The 18,084-nt window shown below is 42.9% G+C and overlaps 1 protein-coding gene across 1 annotated transcript in view; it reads left to right on the top strand.

The window, feature by feature from the left end:
• Window positions 1-18,084, top strand: part of LOC126335775 (retinal guanylyl cyclase 2) — a gene marked incomplete at its 5' end in the record, with an annotated part of 576,657 nt that overhangs the window by 509,634 nt on the left and 48,939 nt on the right. Inside the window, 2 exons of the mRNA XM_049999236.1 lie at window positions 3,602-3,773; window positions 7,841-7,933. Of these exons, the coding sequence (XP_049855193.1) occupies window positions 3,602-3,773; window positions 7,841-7,933 (265 nt within the window). The remainder of the gene's footprint in view (window positions 1-3,601; window positions 3,774-7,840; window positions 7,934-18,084) is intronic.

Below are 18,084 nucleotides of genomic sequence, written 5' to 3'. Positions count from 1 at the left end.
GTTAGAAAATTTAAAAAGGGAAATCCATAGGTTAAAGTTAGATATAGTGGGAATTAGTGAAGTTCGGTGGCAGGAGGAGCAAGACTTTTGGTCAGGTGAATACAGGGTTATAAATCCAAAATCAAATAGGGGTAATGAAGGAGTAGGTTTAATAATGAATAAAAAAATAGGAGTGCGGGTAAGCTACTACAAACAGCTTAGTGAACGCATTATTGTGGCCAAGATAGACACAAAGCCCATGCCTACTACAATAGTACAAGTTTATATGCCAACTAGCACTGCAGATGATGAAGAAATTGATGAAATGTATGATGAGATAAAAGAAATTATTCAGGTAGTGAAGGGAGACGAAAATTTAATAGTCATGGGTGACTGGAATTCGTCAGTAGGAAAAGGGAGAGAAGGAAACATAGTAGGTGATTATGGATTGGGGCAAAGAAATGAAAGAGGAAGCCGTCTGGTAGAACTTTGCACAGAGCACAACTTAATCATAGCTAACACTTGGTTCAAGAATCATAAAAGAAGGTTGTATACGCGGAAGAATCCTGGAGATACTAAAAGGTATCAGATAGATTATATAATGGTAAGACAGAGATTTAGGAATCAGGTTTTAAATTGTAGGACATTTCCAGGGGCAGATGTGGACTCTGACCACAATCTATTGGTTATGACCTGTAGGTTAAAACTGAAGAAACTGCAAAAAGGTGGGAATTTAAGGACATGGGATCTGGATAAGCTGAAAGAACCAGAGGTTGTACAGAGTTTCAAGGAGAGCATAAGGGAACAATTGACAGGAATGGGGGAAAGAAATGCAGTAGAAGAAGAATGGGTAGCTCTGAGGGATGAAGTAGTGAAGGCAGCAGAGGATAAAGTAGGTAAAAAGACGAGGGCTAGTAGAAATCCTTGGGTAACAGAAGAAATATTGAATTTAATTGATGAAAGGAGAAAATATAAAAATGCAGTAAATGAAGCAGGCAAAAAGGAATACAAACGTCTCAAAAATGAGATCGACAGGAAGTGCAAAATGGCTAAGCAGGGATGGCTAGAGGACAAATGTAAGGATGTAGAGGCTTATCTCACTAGGGGTAAGACAGATACTGCCTACAGGAAAATTAAAGAGACCTTTGGAGAAAAGAGAACCACGTGTATGAATATCAAGAGCTCAGATGGCAACCCAGTTCTAAGCAAAGAAGGGAAGGCAGAAAGGTGGAAGGAGTATATAGAAGGTTTATACAAGGGTGATGTACTTGAGGACAATATTATGGAAATGGAAGAGGATGTAGATGAAGACGAAATGGGTGATACGATATTGCGTGAAGAGTTTGACAGAGCACTGAAAGACCTGAGTCGAAACAAGGCGCCCGGAGTAGACAACATTCCATTAGAACTACTGACGGCCTTGGGAGAGCCAGTCATGACAAAACTCTACCAGCTGGTGAGCAAGATGTATGAGACAGGCGAAATACCCTCAGACTTCAAGAAGAATATAATAATTCCAATCCCAAAGAAAGCAGGTGCTGACAGATGTGAAAATTACCGAACTATCAGTTTAATAAGTCACAGCTGCAAAATACTAACGCGAATTCTTTACAGAGGAATGGAAAAACTGGTAGATGCGGACCTCGGGGAGGATCAGTTTGGATTCCGTAGAAATGTTGGAACACGTGAAGCAATACTGACCTTACGACTTATCTTAGAAGAAAGATTAAGAAAAGGCAAACCTAGCATTTGTAGACTTAGAGAAAGTTTTTGACAATGTTGACTGGAATACTCTCTTTCAAATTCTGAAAGTGGCAGGGGTAAAATATAGGGAGCGAAAGGCTATTTACAATTTGTACAGAAACCAGATGGCAGTTATTAGAGTCGAGTAGCATGAAAGGGAAGCAGTGGTTGGGAAAGGAGTGAGACAGGGTTGTAGCCTCTCCTTGATGTTATTCAATCTGTATATTGAGCAAGCAGTAAAGGAAACAAAAGAAAAATATGGAGGAGTAAGTATTAAAATTCATGGAGAAGAAGTAAAAACTTTGAGGTTCGCCGATGACATTGTAATTCTGTCAGAGACGGCAAAGGACTTGGAAGAGCAGTTGAATGGAATGGACATGACATTGTAATTCTGTCAGAGACGGCAAAGGACTTGGAAGAGCAGTTGAATGGAATGGACAGTGTCTTGAAAGGAGGATATAAGATGAACATCAACAAAACCAAAACGAGGATAATGGAATGTAGTCAAATTAAATTGGGTGATGCTGAGGGAATTAGATTAGGAAATGAGACACTTAAAGTAGTAAAGGAGTTTTGCTATTTGAGAAGTAAAATAACTGATGATGGTCGAAGTAGAGAGGATATAAAATGTAGACTGGCAATGGCAAGGAAAGCGTTTCTGAAGAAGAGAAATTTGTTAACATCGAATATAGATTTATGTATCAGGAAGTCGTTTCAAAAGTATTTGTTTGGAGTGTAGCCATGTATGGAAGTGAAACATGGACGATAACTAGTTTGGACAAGAAGAGAATAGAAGCTTTCGAAATGTGGTGCTACAGAAGAATGCTGAAGATAAGGTGGATAGATCACGTAACTAATGAGGAGGTGTTGAATAGGATTGGGGAGAAGAGAAATTTGTGGCACAACCTGACTAGAAGAAGGGATCGGTTAGTAGGACATGTTTTGAGGCATCAAGGGATCAAAAATTTAGCATTGGAGGGCAGTGTGGAGGGTAAAAATCGTAGAGGGAGACCAAGAGATAAATACACTAAGCAGATTCAGAAGGATGTAGGTTGCAGTAGGTACAGGGAGATGAAGAAGCTTGCACAGGATAGAGTAGCATGGAGAGCTGCATCAAACCATTCTCAGGACTGAAGACCACAACAACAACAACATATTACAGTATTATGTTATGTATACATCATTAGTTTTTATTTTATTTTTATTTGTTTAAACTGATCAGTTTAGGTTCCTGACGACTCCTCTTACTATAGTATTTTCATTATGGACACTCAAATTTACGCTTTAATTACGAGCAGATTGTGATACACCAATATTTTCCTTGATATTTTCTGCGTAAGGCTTTATGCCGCTCTTTAGTCTTACAGTCAAATTTATATATTTTTTTCTTATTCTGGTCCGGATTTTGCGATTTTAGGCGTGTTCGGAAGGAAATGTTTACTTTAAAAAATATATGGCTTGCGATGTATTTGTACGAGGTTAATGAAATTTTAATACATTATAGCCAAATACGTTGTTAATGTAAATCTCAAGTTACATTTTCCGATCACCCAAAAGCCACGATAGTGCAAAATAAATCAATAATCAAAAACTTTGTCATATCGTGGAAATTTCAATAGACAATACAAAATGCTTACTCCTTATCTGTGTTACTTCAAAATAGGATCAAATAAGATCAAAGTACAGGTATAGTACTGGAATAAACCAAGTTTAAAGGGCAATGTGCATTACATTTATTTTCTATTGTGAATGTGTGGTGAGTCATGAAAAAGAGCTAGTTCATTTCAGGGAGTGAACAGTTCTGATCCGATCTCTGAAAAGAACAGTTTTGCCCATCTCTAGTTGGTTCGCGAGTGCTGATGTGGTGGCTGGTGCGCAGGTGGAGACGATCGGCGACGCGTACATGGTGGTGGGCGGCCTGCCGGTGCGGATCCCGGACCACGCGGACCAGGTGGCCACCATGGCGCTGGACCTGCTGCACCAGAGCGGCCGCTTCCGCATCCGGCACCTGCCCGGCACCCCTCTGCGCCTGCGCATCGGCCTTCACACAGGTCAGCCACACAGCGCAGCCTAACGCGCCGCCAACTTTCACATTAACACTGTAGTTCAATACTTCGTGCAGGTAGGGTCCTCGTAGGCATACCACTACTCATGCTGTTGTAACGGTACGTAAAACTACGTTATTGATGCTCATTTCTCTTGAACATACACATGTCTCACAAAAAGAGTGCAGCATTCAGAAGACACGGTCGGATGCCATTGTAGTTCGTACACATACACGTCATGACCAGTTACGTTAATGACTGCAGTTGCAGGTCTCTGTGACAGGCAGAATGGTCGCCGGATAGCATTAGTGTTATTGTTTAGAATTGCTACCATGTCTGGTAGAGTATACAACCGATGTGAACAGCGTCAGTTGTTGAGTGATTACTTTGAAGTACATGAACGGGCTGTGTACTCGTGTGAGACAGCGTTATCAGCACTTCACAGAGTTGAAAGGAGCTGCTTCGTCGGTCTTAATTTGGCCAGCTGGTGGGATCGCACACACACACACACACACACACACACACACACAGAGAGAGAGAGAGAGAGAGAGAGAGAGAGAGAGAGAGAGAGAGAGAGAGAGAGAGACGAATTACATATTTTCATTTTTTTAAAAAATCACAGGTCGGCAACGCTCACACCCTACACAAAAACAAATGAACAAACATAAATACTGTAATATTGTGCTGAGTACAAACACATGGAACTGCAGTTCTGTTTCTAAAGTGAAGTGAGGAGCAAATACGCCATTGCAGCGTAAGAGAAAGTGCTTTCAAAAAAACAAAATAAACTACTAAGTTCATATATACAAAGAAGTTTCTTTCGACCTCAGACTCCGCTGAGAACGAAAAAAGCGGTGGTTTGTAGAATATTTGAACAAGAGGCAGAAACACCGTAGTTATCTGTCACACTAACTATTTTTAATCTATAACAACCAAAACGTACAATCATATGTATTCATACTTCCAGAATGACCACAGAAGGTACTTCGTAATAAAAACAAAGTGCATTTGGCGTAAAATTCACTTTAATTAATTGCAGTAAGCTTAAGACTGAGGAAGCAATAATAATTGATTAACACTATCATTATACCGACAAAACCTTTATTCCCGATGTGCCATTGTGTTACAGATTTTGTTCTCGGTGTTATTGGTTAAGGCCCGTACACCCGATCAAACAGTTCGTCAAACTTCACTATGTCTGCCGTAGATGACTGTGTACGGTGCCGTTTGTGTTACTTGTCAAGTCTAGAGCGTGAATGACTTGTCTAATACAAATTTTGATGACGGACAATTCGACAGGACTGCGGACGTTTTTCATATTGATGTTTCACCGCATACCTTGAGTGAAAATGAGTTTTATTACAGTTTGTATCATTGTATCATGAATGTCCACGACTATGTAAACTACGATCGAGGATAAAAACAAAATGGCTATCGCTGGCAGTTGCCAAAATGGTAGAGATGTTGCATCTTTCTCAGCCGTATAATACGCGGGAAGAAGTTAAGAAGAAATATTCTGCGCACAACAAACAAGCTGGAGTGCAGTACTATGGAAAAATCGAAGTTTTCCGGTTCTTCCACGGACGATGTAGGCTCTGTGTTTCCACCTTACGGTATTTTAATGAACTGTCAGCAGAAAGAGAATAAATGTTCGCATACTTGTGTCTTCTTTTTCAATGTGACGCCACGGTAACTATAGACAAATTATCAAAAGTTTCATTGTCCGTTTCGAAAAAGTTGAATGTAACATTTCCTCTAACAGGTTTTCTTATTTATGTTTCTCTCCCGTTTTAAACCATTCCTTTGACCATCATCATCTTTTTTCTTCTTCTTATCCACAGTACCAGAGTCAGAGTTACAAATGCTTTAACAGCGTTTGTAGCCGTTTCCATTAGTGTCAAAATATAGCATAGACGAACAGCGTTTGCCTCTAAAGCGAGGTTAAACTGAAAAACTTGTAGGATCGTGTAAGGGCTTGTTTCACAAATCAGTGATAGATAAGAGCGAGTTTGGCAAAAAGTTTGATCGCGTACGCGGTCTTAACTACATATAAATAATAATGAAAGTTAAAGCGAGTATTAGAACACACAGCTGTACAGCAAGCAGCAGCATTGCCGAGAGGGAAATCATCCACACAGCCGCCTATAATACGAGGTGCGACAATAAAGTAATGAGACTGATGTGAAAAAAATGTTGCTTACCGTTTTGGTGAAGTTTAGTGTTGTCTCCTTCAAAATAGTTCCCTTCCGATTGCACACACTTTTTCCAGTGCTTCTGTGATTGACGGTAACATTTCTGGAACTCATCTTCTGTAATATCCTCCGAGACCCTCGCCACAGCTTTTGGATATCTTGTGTTGTTTGAAAATGGTGTCCCTTGACCGCCGTTTTGACTCTTGGAAATAGAAAAAATTCCATAGGTGCTATATCTGGTGAATAAGGTGGCTTTGGTAGCACTGAAATGAAGTTAAAAATTGCTGTACTGACAGAGCAGTATGGGATGGCGCATTATCTTGATGCAGAAGCCAATTATCAGCAATGTTGGTATGAACACGAAGAATTCTTCTACGTAGTCTTTCTCAAATTTCGTTGTAGTAATATTGGTTAACTGTTTATCCAGGAGGCACCCACTCTTTATGAACAATTCCCTTGGAATCAAAGAAGCACACAAGCATGCATTTCACTTTTGACTTTGACATGCGAGCTTTTTTTGGTCTAGGTGATCCCTTCGAGCACGATTGCGAACTTTGGCGTTTTGTCACTGGATCGTACTGAAAAAACAACTTTTACCACCAGTGCTAACACGGCTCAACAATTCTGGATTGATTTCCGTTTCCTCTAACAGATCGGCTGCCACATTTTTCCGTATTTTTCGCTGTTGTGGTGTGAGATTTTTGCGGACCATTTTTGCACAAATCTTTCTCATACCAAGGTCTTCAGTTATTTTTAGACAAACCGTTTCTCGACTGATGTTCAGTTCTTCTGCAATCATTTTCACAGATAATCTTCGATCAGATCGTACGAGTTCACGCACCGTGGCGAAGTTGACATCCGTCCGTGAGGTTGATGGTCGTCCACTGAGGTCTTCATGTTCAACATTCGTTCTGCTTCACTAAACATTTTATGCTAACGAAAAACTTGAGCTCTTGACATAATATCCTCTCAAAAAGCCTTCTGAAGCTTACCATAAGGGTCCAGGCGTCTTGGAGTGAACCAAAGCGATGTTGTTCGGACATGGAGGAGATACAGAGAGACAGAAGCTATCGATGACATGCAGTGGATGAATGCTACCTACGGATACTGCCGGGTCGAAATGAACGGCAACTTCTTTCTTTATCAAATGATTCAGATGGCTCTTAGCACTATGGAACTTAACTTCTGAGGTCATCAGTCCCCTAGAACTCAGAACTACTAAAACCTAACTAACCTAAGGACAACACACACATCCATGCCCGAGGCAGGGTTCGAACCTGCGACCGTAGCGGTCGCGTGGTTCCAGACTGCAGCGCCTAGAACCGCTTGGCACACTCCGGCCGGCTTTCTTTATCCAACGACGCACGGAGCTTCTGTTAATTTTCATCTCCGCCAACCGCTTCCTTGTCGATTTTGCTGGTGGAAGAAGCAGTGATGCTTCTAAGCGTTCAGTGAATGCATCATCATTGTCATATTTTTTGGATCTTTCACTGCGTGGTGCATCTGTCCCATGCCCTGTGGAAAAACCGTTTGTTTCCAGTTCTTGAAGATTAGCCTCCGTTGGAGCTTCCTTCTTGAAGCTATTGAAAACGTTTTCTCTAGTCTGAAGCTGGCAACAGCGCTCCGAGCTGTCAGGAAGCTACTCACGCTGACTCAACTATAGTGTTACTACTTTAAAAGGGGAAAATAAAAAAAGTGCGTGCATAGACGATCTAGTTGGACCGTTACAAGTTCAAGACGTACCAGCATGGATATAATAACTGTTCTTGTGAATGAAATAACTGCTCTTCTTGATCTTTAACTGTCAAGTACCTATTGCCATTCCTGGGTGTAGCTGATGGTTGACGGGTTCGCTGTTAACGTGTTTTCCTGATGCCACAGGTCCGTGCTGCGCTGGAGTCGTCGGCCTGACGATGCCTCGCTACTGCCTGTTCGGTGACACCGTCAACACCGCCTCACGGATGGAGTCCACAGGTAAGCCACGCGCTCGCTACTCTTCTACGCCGAACATCGGCGAATGGCATTCTCTGTACCAACTCGTGTTCAGCTATGTATAAGAAGCGATCAAAGAGTTTCCTTTCGAAGGCCATACAGTCCAGAATCGGTATGCCAATCAGAGGAAATCGCTGTGAGCGCTGAGGCAATCATCCCACGCACGCACCAGGTTGAAGATACTCGTTTGGCACCGTGTCCTGCTGCGTGAAGAAGTCTGTAACTGACTGCTGCACATCCTCGTCCGACATGAATCTTCGACCGTTAAGGATGAATTTTAAGGGACAGAAGGCGTGATAATCGCATGGCGAGACATCAGAACTATAGGAAGGGTGCTCGAGTATCTCCCACTTGAGTTGGCATAACTTCTGCTTAATGAGATTAGCGATAGGGCGACGTGCGCTATTACGAAGCGATAGGGCGACGTGCGCTATTACGAAGCAGCAGCATGGAACTTGGCGCACCATTCGAAAAGGATAGTTTTCGACGGACATGCTGCCCCATGAACATCATCAATACTCCTATGGATGTCTACCGGTGTTTGCCCTTCGGTAGCCAACAAACGTTGGACGCATTTGGTAATAACGTCGCCGTGGTTCACGTTTCCACATTTACCGCACACACGATGGGAAGACACGAATGCCACAATAACCTCTTGGCTACGTGTCGCTGCTTATATACCTGCATTGGAGTCGCGTTACGTTCCATATACGCTGCAGCAACGCATTCAAACGGAAACTTTTCGATCGCCCCTTATATCACTGCACACTAGATGGTTCAGCTAATTTATTTAACGAGCAGGTAACAACGACACTTCCTTCTGTTTTGAGGAATAAGTGATTAGAAAGCTTACTTTACGTCTGGTTGATTGCAAGGTCATTAGTGTGACGGAGAACACGCACAAAATAGGCGAAAATCTTGCAGAAAATCTATAGAGGCGGTTTGAAGGGAACCATCCCGAATTTCACGTTAAATGATTAAGGGAAACAACTATAACCTGTCGCGTAATCCCCACCGCGCTTTTGACTTTATATACAGTTTATATGGCATGATATTTTAATTAACTGTATATTGCTTATTGTTGCGAGCACAACAGATAAAATGCGATTCTCACTATTAGTTTCTGCAGTTGAAAATATTTTAACTTTGTCCACCTTGATCTATTACGTGGGGATATGCACAACACTAAAGGATTTCCTGTTGTGCATGTATGATCTTTAATTTGCAAAATTTTTTATAAAACCCTGATCTGGCTTGTTAGAAATGGAACACGATATCATTACTGTAACTAATTATGAAATTTGTTATATTTGATTGTAAATTTTTATAGGCTCTCAGAACTGTAAGAAGCCATTTTTCAGTTTTTCTCCAAGCGTGCCATTGTTGGGAGGAGGGCCGGTCTTCTTAAGCAATTGACTCGTCTTCCAAATTCTCCATACCACGATTTTCCCCACATTCGGCACTTTGCTTCTCTCTACACCTTGGTTCGCGTCGAGCGACCCGGCTTCCCGCGTTGCCGCAACAGCTTCTCGACTTTGGGGACACAAAGCTTCACATACGAATCCATGTTACCTTGTACCAATCCTAGGTGGTGACTAGCTCGCCTACATAAGCGTAACGGTACAGAACCAAACTAATACAGTCTGTTGGACGTTTTATCTGGACGGAGAATTGGAAGTCTAACCATTTACATAGTGTACAACGGTGTGTACAAATACGAAACTACATCGACATCTGACGGTGTCTTCTGTGTGATTCAGTTTTGCTGTCAGTCAGTGTAATTTAAAATTAGTTGTCCTTTTAAGTCACAAGCAAAGCAGTTTTTCCCTCTCAGAGGGTTTGGATCTGGTTTAGTATCTTCTGCACAAGACTTTTCTGCAAGACGTTTCACAAGACTTTTACAAAAAAAGGTTTTTTTGGTACAGGGTGTCAGATGGTAAATATGAGGGAGAGCTGAAAAGTAAAGCCTCCTATTTTTTTATATGAGAGCTCTTTAAAGGTTTTTAAATAAAACAAAATTTATTAACATTTTACGTCTTTATTCTTCATGTCTACACATTTGCAATCCTCTGCCGCTAGAGGGTTACGAATTGTAGCGTGTAACGTGGCGGTGTGCGATGTAACTGTGGCAGTGTGTGAGGAACGGCGCTCTTTCCTCCAGCCTTACAACGCCAGGCCACACACGAGAACTCCGACACCTGCCTCAATCCGAGGCTTTGGATGCACTGTCCTCCTTACAGTCCACACTTAGCCCCATCCGATATTCATCTGTTTCCAAAACTTAAAGAACGCGTCTGAGGACTCGCGAAGCGGTGCAAGCAGAGGTGAAGTTCTGCCTCCGAGAACCAAGTCAGACAATCTACAAGGCTGCTATCAACAAACTCATCTCTCGTTGGGGGACATGTGTACGTCGCCGGGGTGATTATGTTTAGAAATAAATACCTAGGCCCGAAGAACGAAGATGTACAATTTTAATAACTATGTTTTGTTTGGAAAACTTTAAGACTTTTCGTATTAAAAATTCGGAGACATTTCTATTCAGCAGGCTTTCTTATGAAGAGACACTGTACGGCTTTGGAGCGATTTGCTCCCTATTATCCACTGAGAGATGGTAAAGCTGAAGGAACTGTGCTGTCCTGGCGGACAGTGGCGCATTACGATACTCATTGTCTGCATTCTTAAACTTAAGGCAGCACTTCATATATTAACAAGTGCCTTCTCATATCGCAGCATTCTTCTTTCCATAATCTTTCAGACGCATTAAAAAGTGCAAATTCAATTACAAAAAACGCCTGTTGTGTTAAAAGGTTCTGAATATTAAACATACAGCGAACCCCGTTTCCTCGTAATCCGGTGTCTTGGAATATTAGGAACGTCCAGCTTACTCGGGGTGTAATGCCGTGTGGCTGGGACAGACCGTTCGTCTGGTGCAAGTCTCAAGTTGATGCCACTTCGGCTTTTCGATGGGGATCAAATAATGATAATAAGGACAACCCAACACCCAGTCCCTGAGCGGAGAAAATCTCCGACCCAGCCGGGAATCGAACCCAGGCCGTGACGTATGACATTCTTTCTCGCTGACCACTCAGCTACCAGTGGTGGACGGGGTGTAATGGATACTGAAAGTACTTGCGCTGTACGTCAAGTTTAACTACGGACGGACTTGATCGTATCTACAGAACTGTTTGGAAAGTTTCTTCCGATACGTCGTCTGCGCTCTGCGTGGTTACGTGATTACAGTGCTCGTCTGCAAAACGGACGGGCTATGTTCAAAATTTCCTCTTGCGAATTCTTTTTTTCTCAGAAAATTATGAACTGTCCGTCCTGTCACCGTAATGTTTGTTTTCTTCGTGTAATCTTGACAATTCTCATACTACACTCCTGGAAATTGATAAGAACACCGTGAATTCATTGTCCCAGGAAGGGGAAACTTTATTGACACATTCCTGGGGTCAGATACATCACATGATCACACTGACAGAACCACAGGCACATAGACACAGGCAACAGAGCATGCACAATGTCGGCACTAGTACAGTGTATATCCACCTTTCGCAGCAATGCAGGCTGCTATTCTCCCATGGAGACGATCGTAGAGATGCTGGATGTAGCCCTGTGGAACGGCTTGCAATGCCATTTCCACCTGGCGCCTCAGTTGGACCAGCGTTCGTGCTGGACGTGCAGACCGCGTGAGGCGACGCTTCATCCAGTCCCAAACATGCTCAATGGGGGACAGATCCGGAGATCTTGCTGGCCAGGGTAGTTGACGTACACCTTCTAGAGCACGTTGGGTGGCACGGGATACATGTGGACGTGCATTGTCCTGTTGGAACAGCAAGTTCTCTTGCCGGTCTAGGAATGGTAGAACGATGGGTTCGATGACGGTTTGGATGTACCGTGCACCATTCAGTGTCCCCTCGACGATCACCAGAGGTGTACGGCCAGTGTAGGAGATCGCTCCCCACACCATGATGCCGGGTGTTGGCCCTGTGTGCCTCGGTCGTGTGCAGTCCTGATTGTGGCGCTCACCTGCACGGCGCCAAACACGCTTACGACCATCATTGGCACCAAGGCAGAAGCGACTCTCATCGCTGAAGACGACACGTCTCCATTCGTCCCTCCATTCACGCCTGTCGCGACACCACTGGAGGCGGGCTGCACGATGTTGGGGCGTGAGCGGAAGACGGCCTAACGGTGTGCGGGACCGTAGCCCAGCTTCATGGAGACGGTTGCGAATGGTCCTCGCCGACACCCCAGGAGCAACAGTGTCCCTAATTTGCTGGGAAGTGGCGGTGCGGTCCCCTACGGCACTGCGTAGGATCCTACGGTCTTGGCGTGCATCCGTGCGTCGCTGCGGTCCGGTCCCAGGTCGACGGGCACGTGCACCTTCCGCCGACCACTGGCGACAACATCGATGTACTGTGGAGACCTCACGCCCCACATGTTGAGCAATTCGGCGGTACGTACACCCGGCCTCCCGCATGCCCACTATACGCCCTCGCTCAAAGTCCGTCAACTGCACATACGGTTCACGTCCACGCTGTCGCGGCATGCTACCAGTGTTACAGACTGCGATGGAGCTCCGTATGCCACGGCAAACTGGCTGACACTGACGGCGGCGGTGCACAAATGCTGGCCAGCTAGCGCCATTCGACGGCCAACACCGCGGTTCCTGGTGTGTCCGCTGTGCCGTGCGTGTGATCATTGCTTGTACAGCCCTCTCGCAGTGTCCGGAGCAAGTATGGTGGGTCTGACACACCGGTGTCAATGTGTTCTTTTTTCCATTTCCAGGAGTGTATATATTGATTATAGAATATGAGTCATGTGGTAAGAATACATTAGCGTAGCAGGTAAATGTGATGAGTAGTCAGAGCAGGAGAGATACCACAAAGACATCTTACAGAAATTAAAACGACAAATGAACGGGTGTGAACTACGTTACAACGAAGGAATTCAGGAGTCGAAACTTCCAAAACAGAATGCAACTTCAAAAACGTTAAAAACATTTGTTTTGATAGAGTACAGAGAAAACTGTGTAATTGCGGAATTTTTCAGGTCATTTGTTGCAACTTATGTGACAAATTATTATGTTTTCATCATTTCTTTGGGATTGATCACATTCACATTCAAACATTTAAGACCGGACACGCAGGCATATCTCGTTCACTCATCTGGTGTGTGTCGATAAGGATTCCTAACATGTGACACACTTGGTTTTCTGCCAAAATTAATTGTTATACAATCACTAATACAAAACAACATAACAGCCATTATACCTGTAGTACATACTATCACTAATGCCGTGGATGACACACGAGACGTCGTTTCTGGTGGAGGATTCGGTTGACTTGTCGCCTTGTCATCAAACGTTTGTGGTGCCCATTCGAAAACCACCTCCTTTCAGCTACTAATAGTGTAGTTGTGCGGAACCAACTTTCATTATAGGCCCCTTCCGTACATCTCGCTGCTACAAACGGATGTTACACCACGACACAGACATAAAGTTGAATACAGCGAACAGACACGTCAATGATCGGAAGAACAGTTCATAATTTTGTGAAAAAAAATTGGAGAGAGGGAGCTTCGAACACAGATCGCCAACTTTGTAGTCCAACACCGCAACCAGTTAACCACAACAACACGGCTCTGATTTTGTTCGATATTGTACCTTTTGAGGTTGGACCGTTCACTGTTTCTAGTTTGCTTTTTTCCTCTCAGTTCAGTTCACTTTCTTCCTGTTTTCATGCTTGATCTGCGGCCAGTTGTGAGGGATTGGCCAGTGGGCCCTCTTACCACTAAATCTGAGCGGGAGGGAGGAGAGGTAATGGGGAATTTCCCTTGTAAGTACGGGAACCACGTTTCACTCCCTCGTTTACTTCTACTTATAAATTCATCCACGAAACAACAAAAACAACACACACATGGACCGGCCGCGGTGGTCTCGCGGTTCTAGGCGCACAGTCCGGAACCGTGCGACTGCTACGGTCGCAGGTTCGAATCCTGCATTGGGCATGGATGTATGTGATGTCCTTAGGTTAGTTAGGTTTAAGTAGTTCTAAGTTCTAGGGGACTGATGATCACAGCTGTTAAGTCCCATAGTGCTCAGAGCCATTTGAACCAATCAACACACACTCACACACACAGACACACACACACACACACACACACACACACACACACACACACACACACACACACATACACACATACACACACATTACACTGCACAATTAATCGCGAAACTATCTGGCACATCACCATCTGAAGAATGCAAACAGGTAGCATCGCCACAAGAGCCTTACCAAGATAAGAGTGTAGAATATCCAATACTGTCACCATCATTGGCATTCGAAGGACACTACCTGGTGGCGACCTAGCTGTGTTCGGGAGCCTTATTGCTTTGACGTCAGACCGGTTCTGATAATGATGATGTCCCATTCTCCGAGGAGTGTAGGGGACGATGCGGGAGACCCGCTTCGTCCACTAGGCAAGATCCTAGCGGAGGCGGTTTGCCACTGCCTTCCTCCGACCGGAATGGGGATGAATGATGATGATGAAGACGACGCAACAACACCCAGTCATCTCGAGGCAGGGAAAAATCCCTGACCCCCACCGAGAATCGAACCCTGGACCCCTTGCGCGGGAAACGACAACGCTACCGCAAGACAACGAGCTGCGGACCACAGGACTACTACGCAAAGACAATATCTCATACTAAAATGCTGGAGAAGAGTAATACTAGTAAAGCTCCAGTCTTGAGCCAACGATCGAGATGAAGGTTGACAGTCAGCCACCGCCGCGTGGGTAAGGTATCTGACTTCGGCTGTTGACGTCACTTGTCGTGGCCCTCTGCTCGTTTTACGAGTATTCCACGTAGCTATGTCATGTAATCTTGGGTGGAGAGCTATCGACAGATGTAGAGATGACTTCAGGAAGAATGTTGCGATCCCTTTATTAATCATGTTGTACATTCATGAACTCCCAGGTAATATCAATGGTAACCTTAGAATTTTCACAGATTATCTACAAAGTTATCTACAATGTAGTACTAAGAAAACTGCGCAAATATTCAGTCAGACCTTGATAACATTTCAAGGCGGTAAACAGTTTGGCAACTTGCTTTAAATAATGCAAATATAAAATTCTATACTTCATGTCAACTGGTCACTATTGGAGTTAGTCTACTCTTACGAATACATGGGTCTAGGAAATGGAACGAATCACATAAGATACTTGGGAAGTGAAATCAGCCCTACTTTCAAAACATTTGTGCGACTAATCGTAAAATATTTCTGAACTATGTGGGATCCGTATCAAATTGGACTCACAGTGAATATTAGACGTTTACATTGAAGGACAGCATGAATGGTCACACGTTTGTTTTGTCTCACGGAGATGCTTACAAACGTGAACAGTCACCCACTTGAAGATAGACGCAAGCTGTCCCATCGAAGTCTACAGTGACGGTATCAACAAACTGGTCTCTCGTTGGGAGAAATGTGTTCGTCGCCAGTGTGACTACCATGAGAAGTAAATACGGACACATGGAGAATAAAGGTGTAGAATGTTAACAATATTTGTTTTATTTACCAAGTTTCAGAGTATTCACACAAAAAATTCGGAAGCATTATTTTCAGGACGTTCTCGTAGACTCAACAGTGGGGCGGAAAAGCTGTTTCCCTTTTTTAAACCGTTTTTAATTAGAGCACTTTGTTCTTTGACTTCTATTCTTATTTTTAGCTGTTTGCTCTCGTACGTATTATATACTGCCCGTCTTTCCCTGTAGCTCATACCTGTTTCACATCGTCGAATACTTTTTCTGGGTCAACATATTCTCTTTCTCGATTTTTCCTAAGTCTTGCGTCCATCGTCAAGCGTAAAATCAGAACTACCCCTGAGGTATCCCTGTAAAGCCAAACTGATCGTTCTCTAAGAAATCCTCAATTTTCTTTTCCATTTTTCTGTGTATTATTCTTGTCAGCAGTCTGGAGGCATGAACTGTTACGCTGATTGTGTGATAACTGTCACACACATTGGCACTTGCTCTCTTCGGGATTGTGTGGCTGTTGTTGTTATTGTTATTGTTGTTGTTGTTGTGGACACAGCTCTGTGTGCTAGTTTTATTCATATCCAACAACAACGCGCTTAGCTACGCCGGGAGCTCCACGTGCTGGGAAATGGTCGCCGGTTCAAGTCTTTTCTACGACTTGCTTGTCGATGAAGATGAAATAATGCTGCAGGCAACACAACACCCAACCCCTGAGCGGAGAAAATCTCCAACCCTGCAGGGAATCGAACCAAGGCCGCGCTGACCTTTCAGCCATAGAGGCGAGCTTAATTTCCAATAATTACTGCAACCTTTATATATTTGAACCAGTACATTGAACAGTAGCCATCCCCTGACCTCTTTCTATAATTTTACTCTCCACACTTCCCTCCACCACCAAACTGACGATTCCTTAATATTTTAGAATTTGTCCCATCAGGCGATCCCTTCTTTTAATCAAGCTCTGCCAAAAATTTATTTTTTCCCCAAATCTGATACAGTACCTCCGCGTTAATTATTCGATCTACCCATATAATCTTCTATATTCGTCGGTTGCACCACATTTTAAAAGCTTCTATATTGTTGTACATTGAACAACTTATGATATACATTTGAAATCCGTAGAAGGCTACATTCCAAAAAAATTGCTGTCAGAAAATACTTTCTAACATATAAATTCATAGTAGATGCTAACAAATTCCTCTTTCATAGAAATGCTCTACTTGTTGTAGGTAGCCTGCATTTCATATCCTGCCTACTTCGGCAATCATCCGCTATTCTAATGACCCAATAGCAAAACTCATCTATTACTTTTAGCATCTCACTTTGTAACATAATTCCCTCGGCATCACTTGATTTAATTCGACTTCATTTCATACCTCTTGATTTACTTTCGTTGATGTTCATCTTATAACTTCTTTTCAAGACGCTATACATTCAATTCAGCTGCTCTTCCAATTCCTTTGTTATCTGTGTCAGAATTAAAATGTCATCGCTAGACTAATGTCTAAACAATCGAGAAATATTTTCATTTATGAGGTCGGCTTGTTCATTGAGTAATGTATTGTGGTTGTTCTTTGAAGGCACTATAAGTTTCTTCTACAGTGTCCATTAATCTGCCTTTCTGTAGCCTATGTAGAATCTTTAAGGATTCCTCGACGCTGCTGTTGTTATAATACCACTTTCGCAGATGTGCACTAAGTGAAAATTTACAGTGTGTGTGATGGCTTCGACTTTCACTTACTAAATAAGTTCCGAAGCAATGAAGTAATGCACGTTGTAATTATCCCAGACTGGTGTTGGGAGCAGCACAATTAAAAATGTCAACCAACTGGAAATGCAAACGGCCTATCACGATTGATAACCACACTGTGCTGTGTAATTAGTTAAAATTATCTGATTTCTTCTTCGAATGACAGCAAGTTCAGGTTGTAGAATAAGAGAAAAAAGAAACTGAAAATTAGTAACAAAGTCACGCTAATGGCGGATAGGTGCCACGTCTCTCCCATAAAAAGCTGAATAACAGAAATGACAAGATCAAGATGGCGAAAGACGAAAGCAAAGAGCTAGTCATTTCTGTCCTTGAAAGAAACCGTAGGCCACGCCTCCGTTTATTTGTACAGATAATATAAATACTGGCATTTAAAATGATTAGCCCACAATCAAAATATCAATTTCGCGTCCCTTTTCAAAAGCATACATAAAATGTTACACACAAAAAATAATTTTAATGAAGGGGTCATACAAGTTCTCACTTATGCTTGTGTGCTGTCTGAATCTGGTGAAGAAAGGCCTACCGGTTTGCCCAACACAGAAACTTTCACATTCACCACATTTGATATTATTAATCCGTGATGGTGTAAACGGTTTTGTTTTGTGGGTTGAGTTTCTGACTATTGTCCCTACTTTGTTTTTCGTGTGGAACCCGATTCGTACATTACTTTTACGACAATTATTTGCTGTTCTATCTGATACGGCGCCACAGTAACATACAGCAAAGTATTTTATTTTTTGTGGTTCTGCTTCTCTTGTTAATGTTATGTCTTTATCTATATCAGTGCTTTCGTTTTGTAAATTTATAGTATAC

Source organism: Schistocerca gregaria, chromosome 2 (genome assembly GCF_023897955.1).
Source record: "Schistocerca gregaria isolate iqSchGreg1 chromosome 2, iqSchGreg1.2, whole genome shotgun sequence".
Taxonomy (NCBI): Eukaryota; Metazoa; Arthropoda; class Insecta; order Orthoptera; family Acrididae; genus Schistocerca; species Schistocerca gregaria.
Note: the sequence above shows the minus strand (reverse complement) of the source record. Positions and strands in the feature narration are given on the sequence as shown.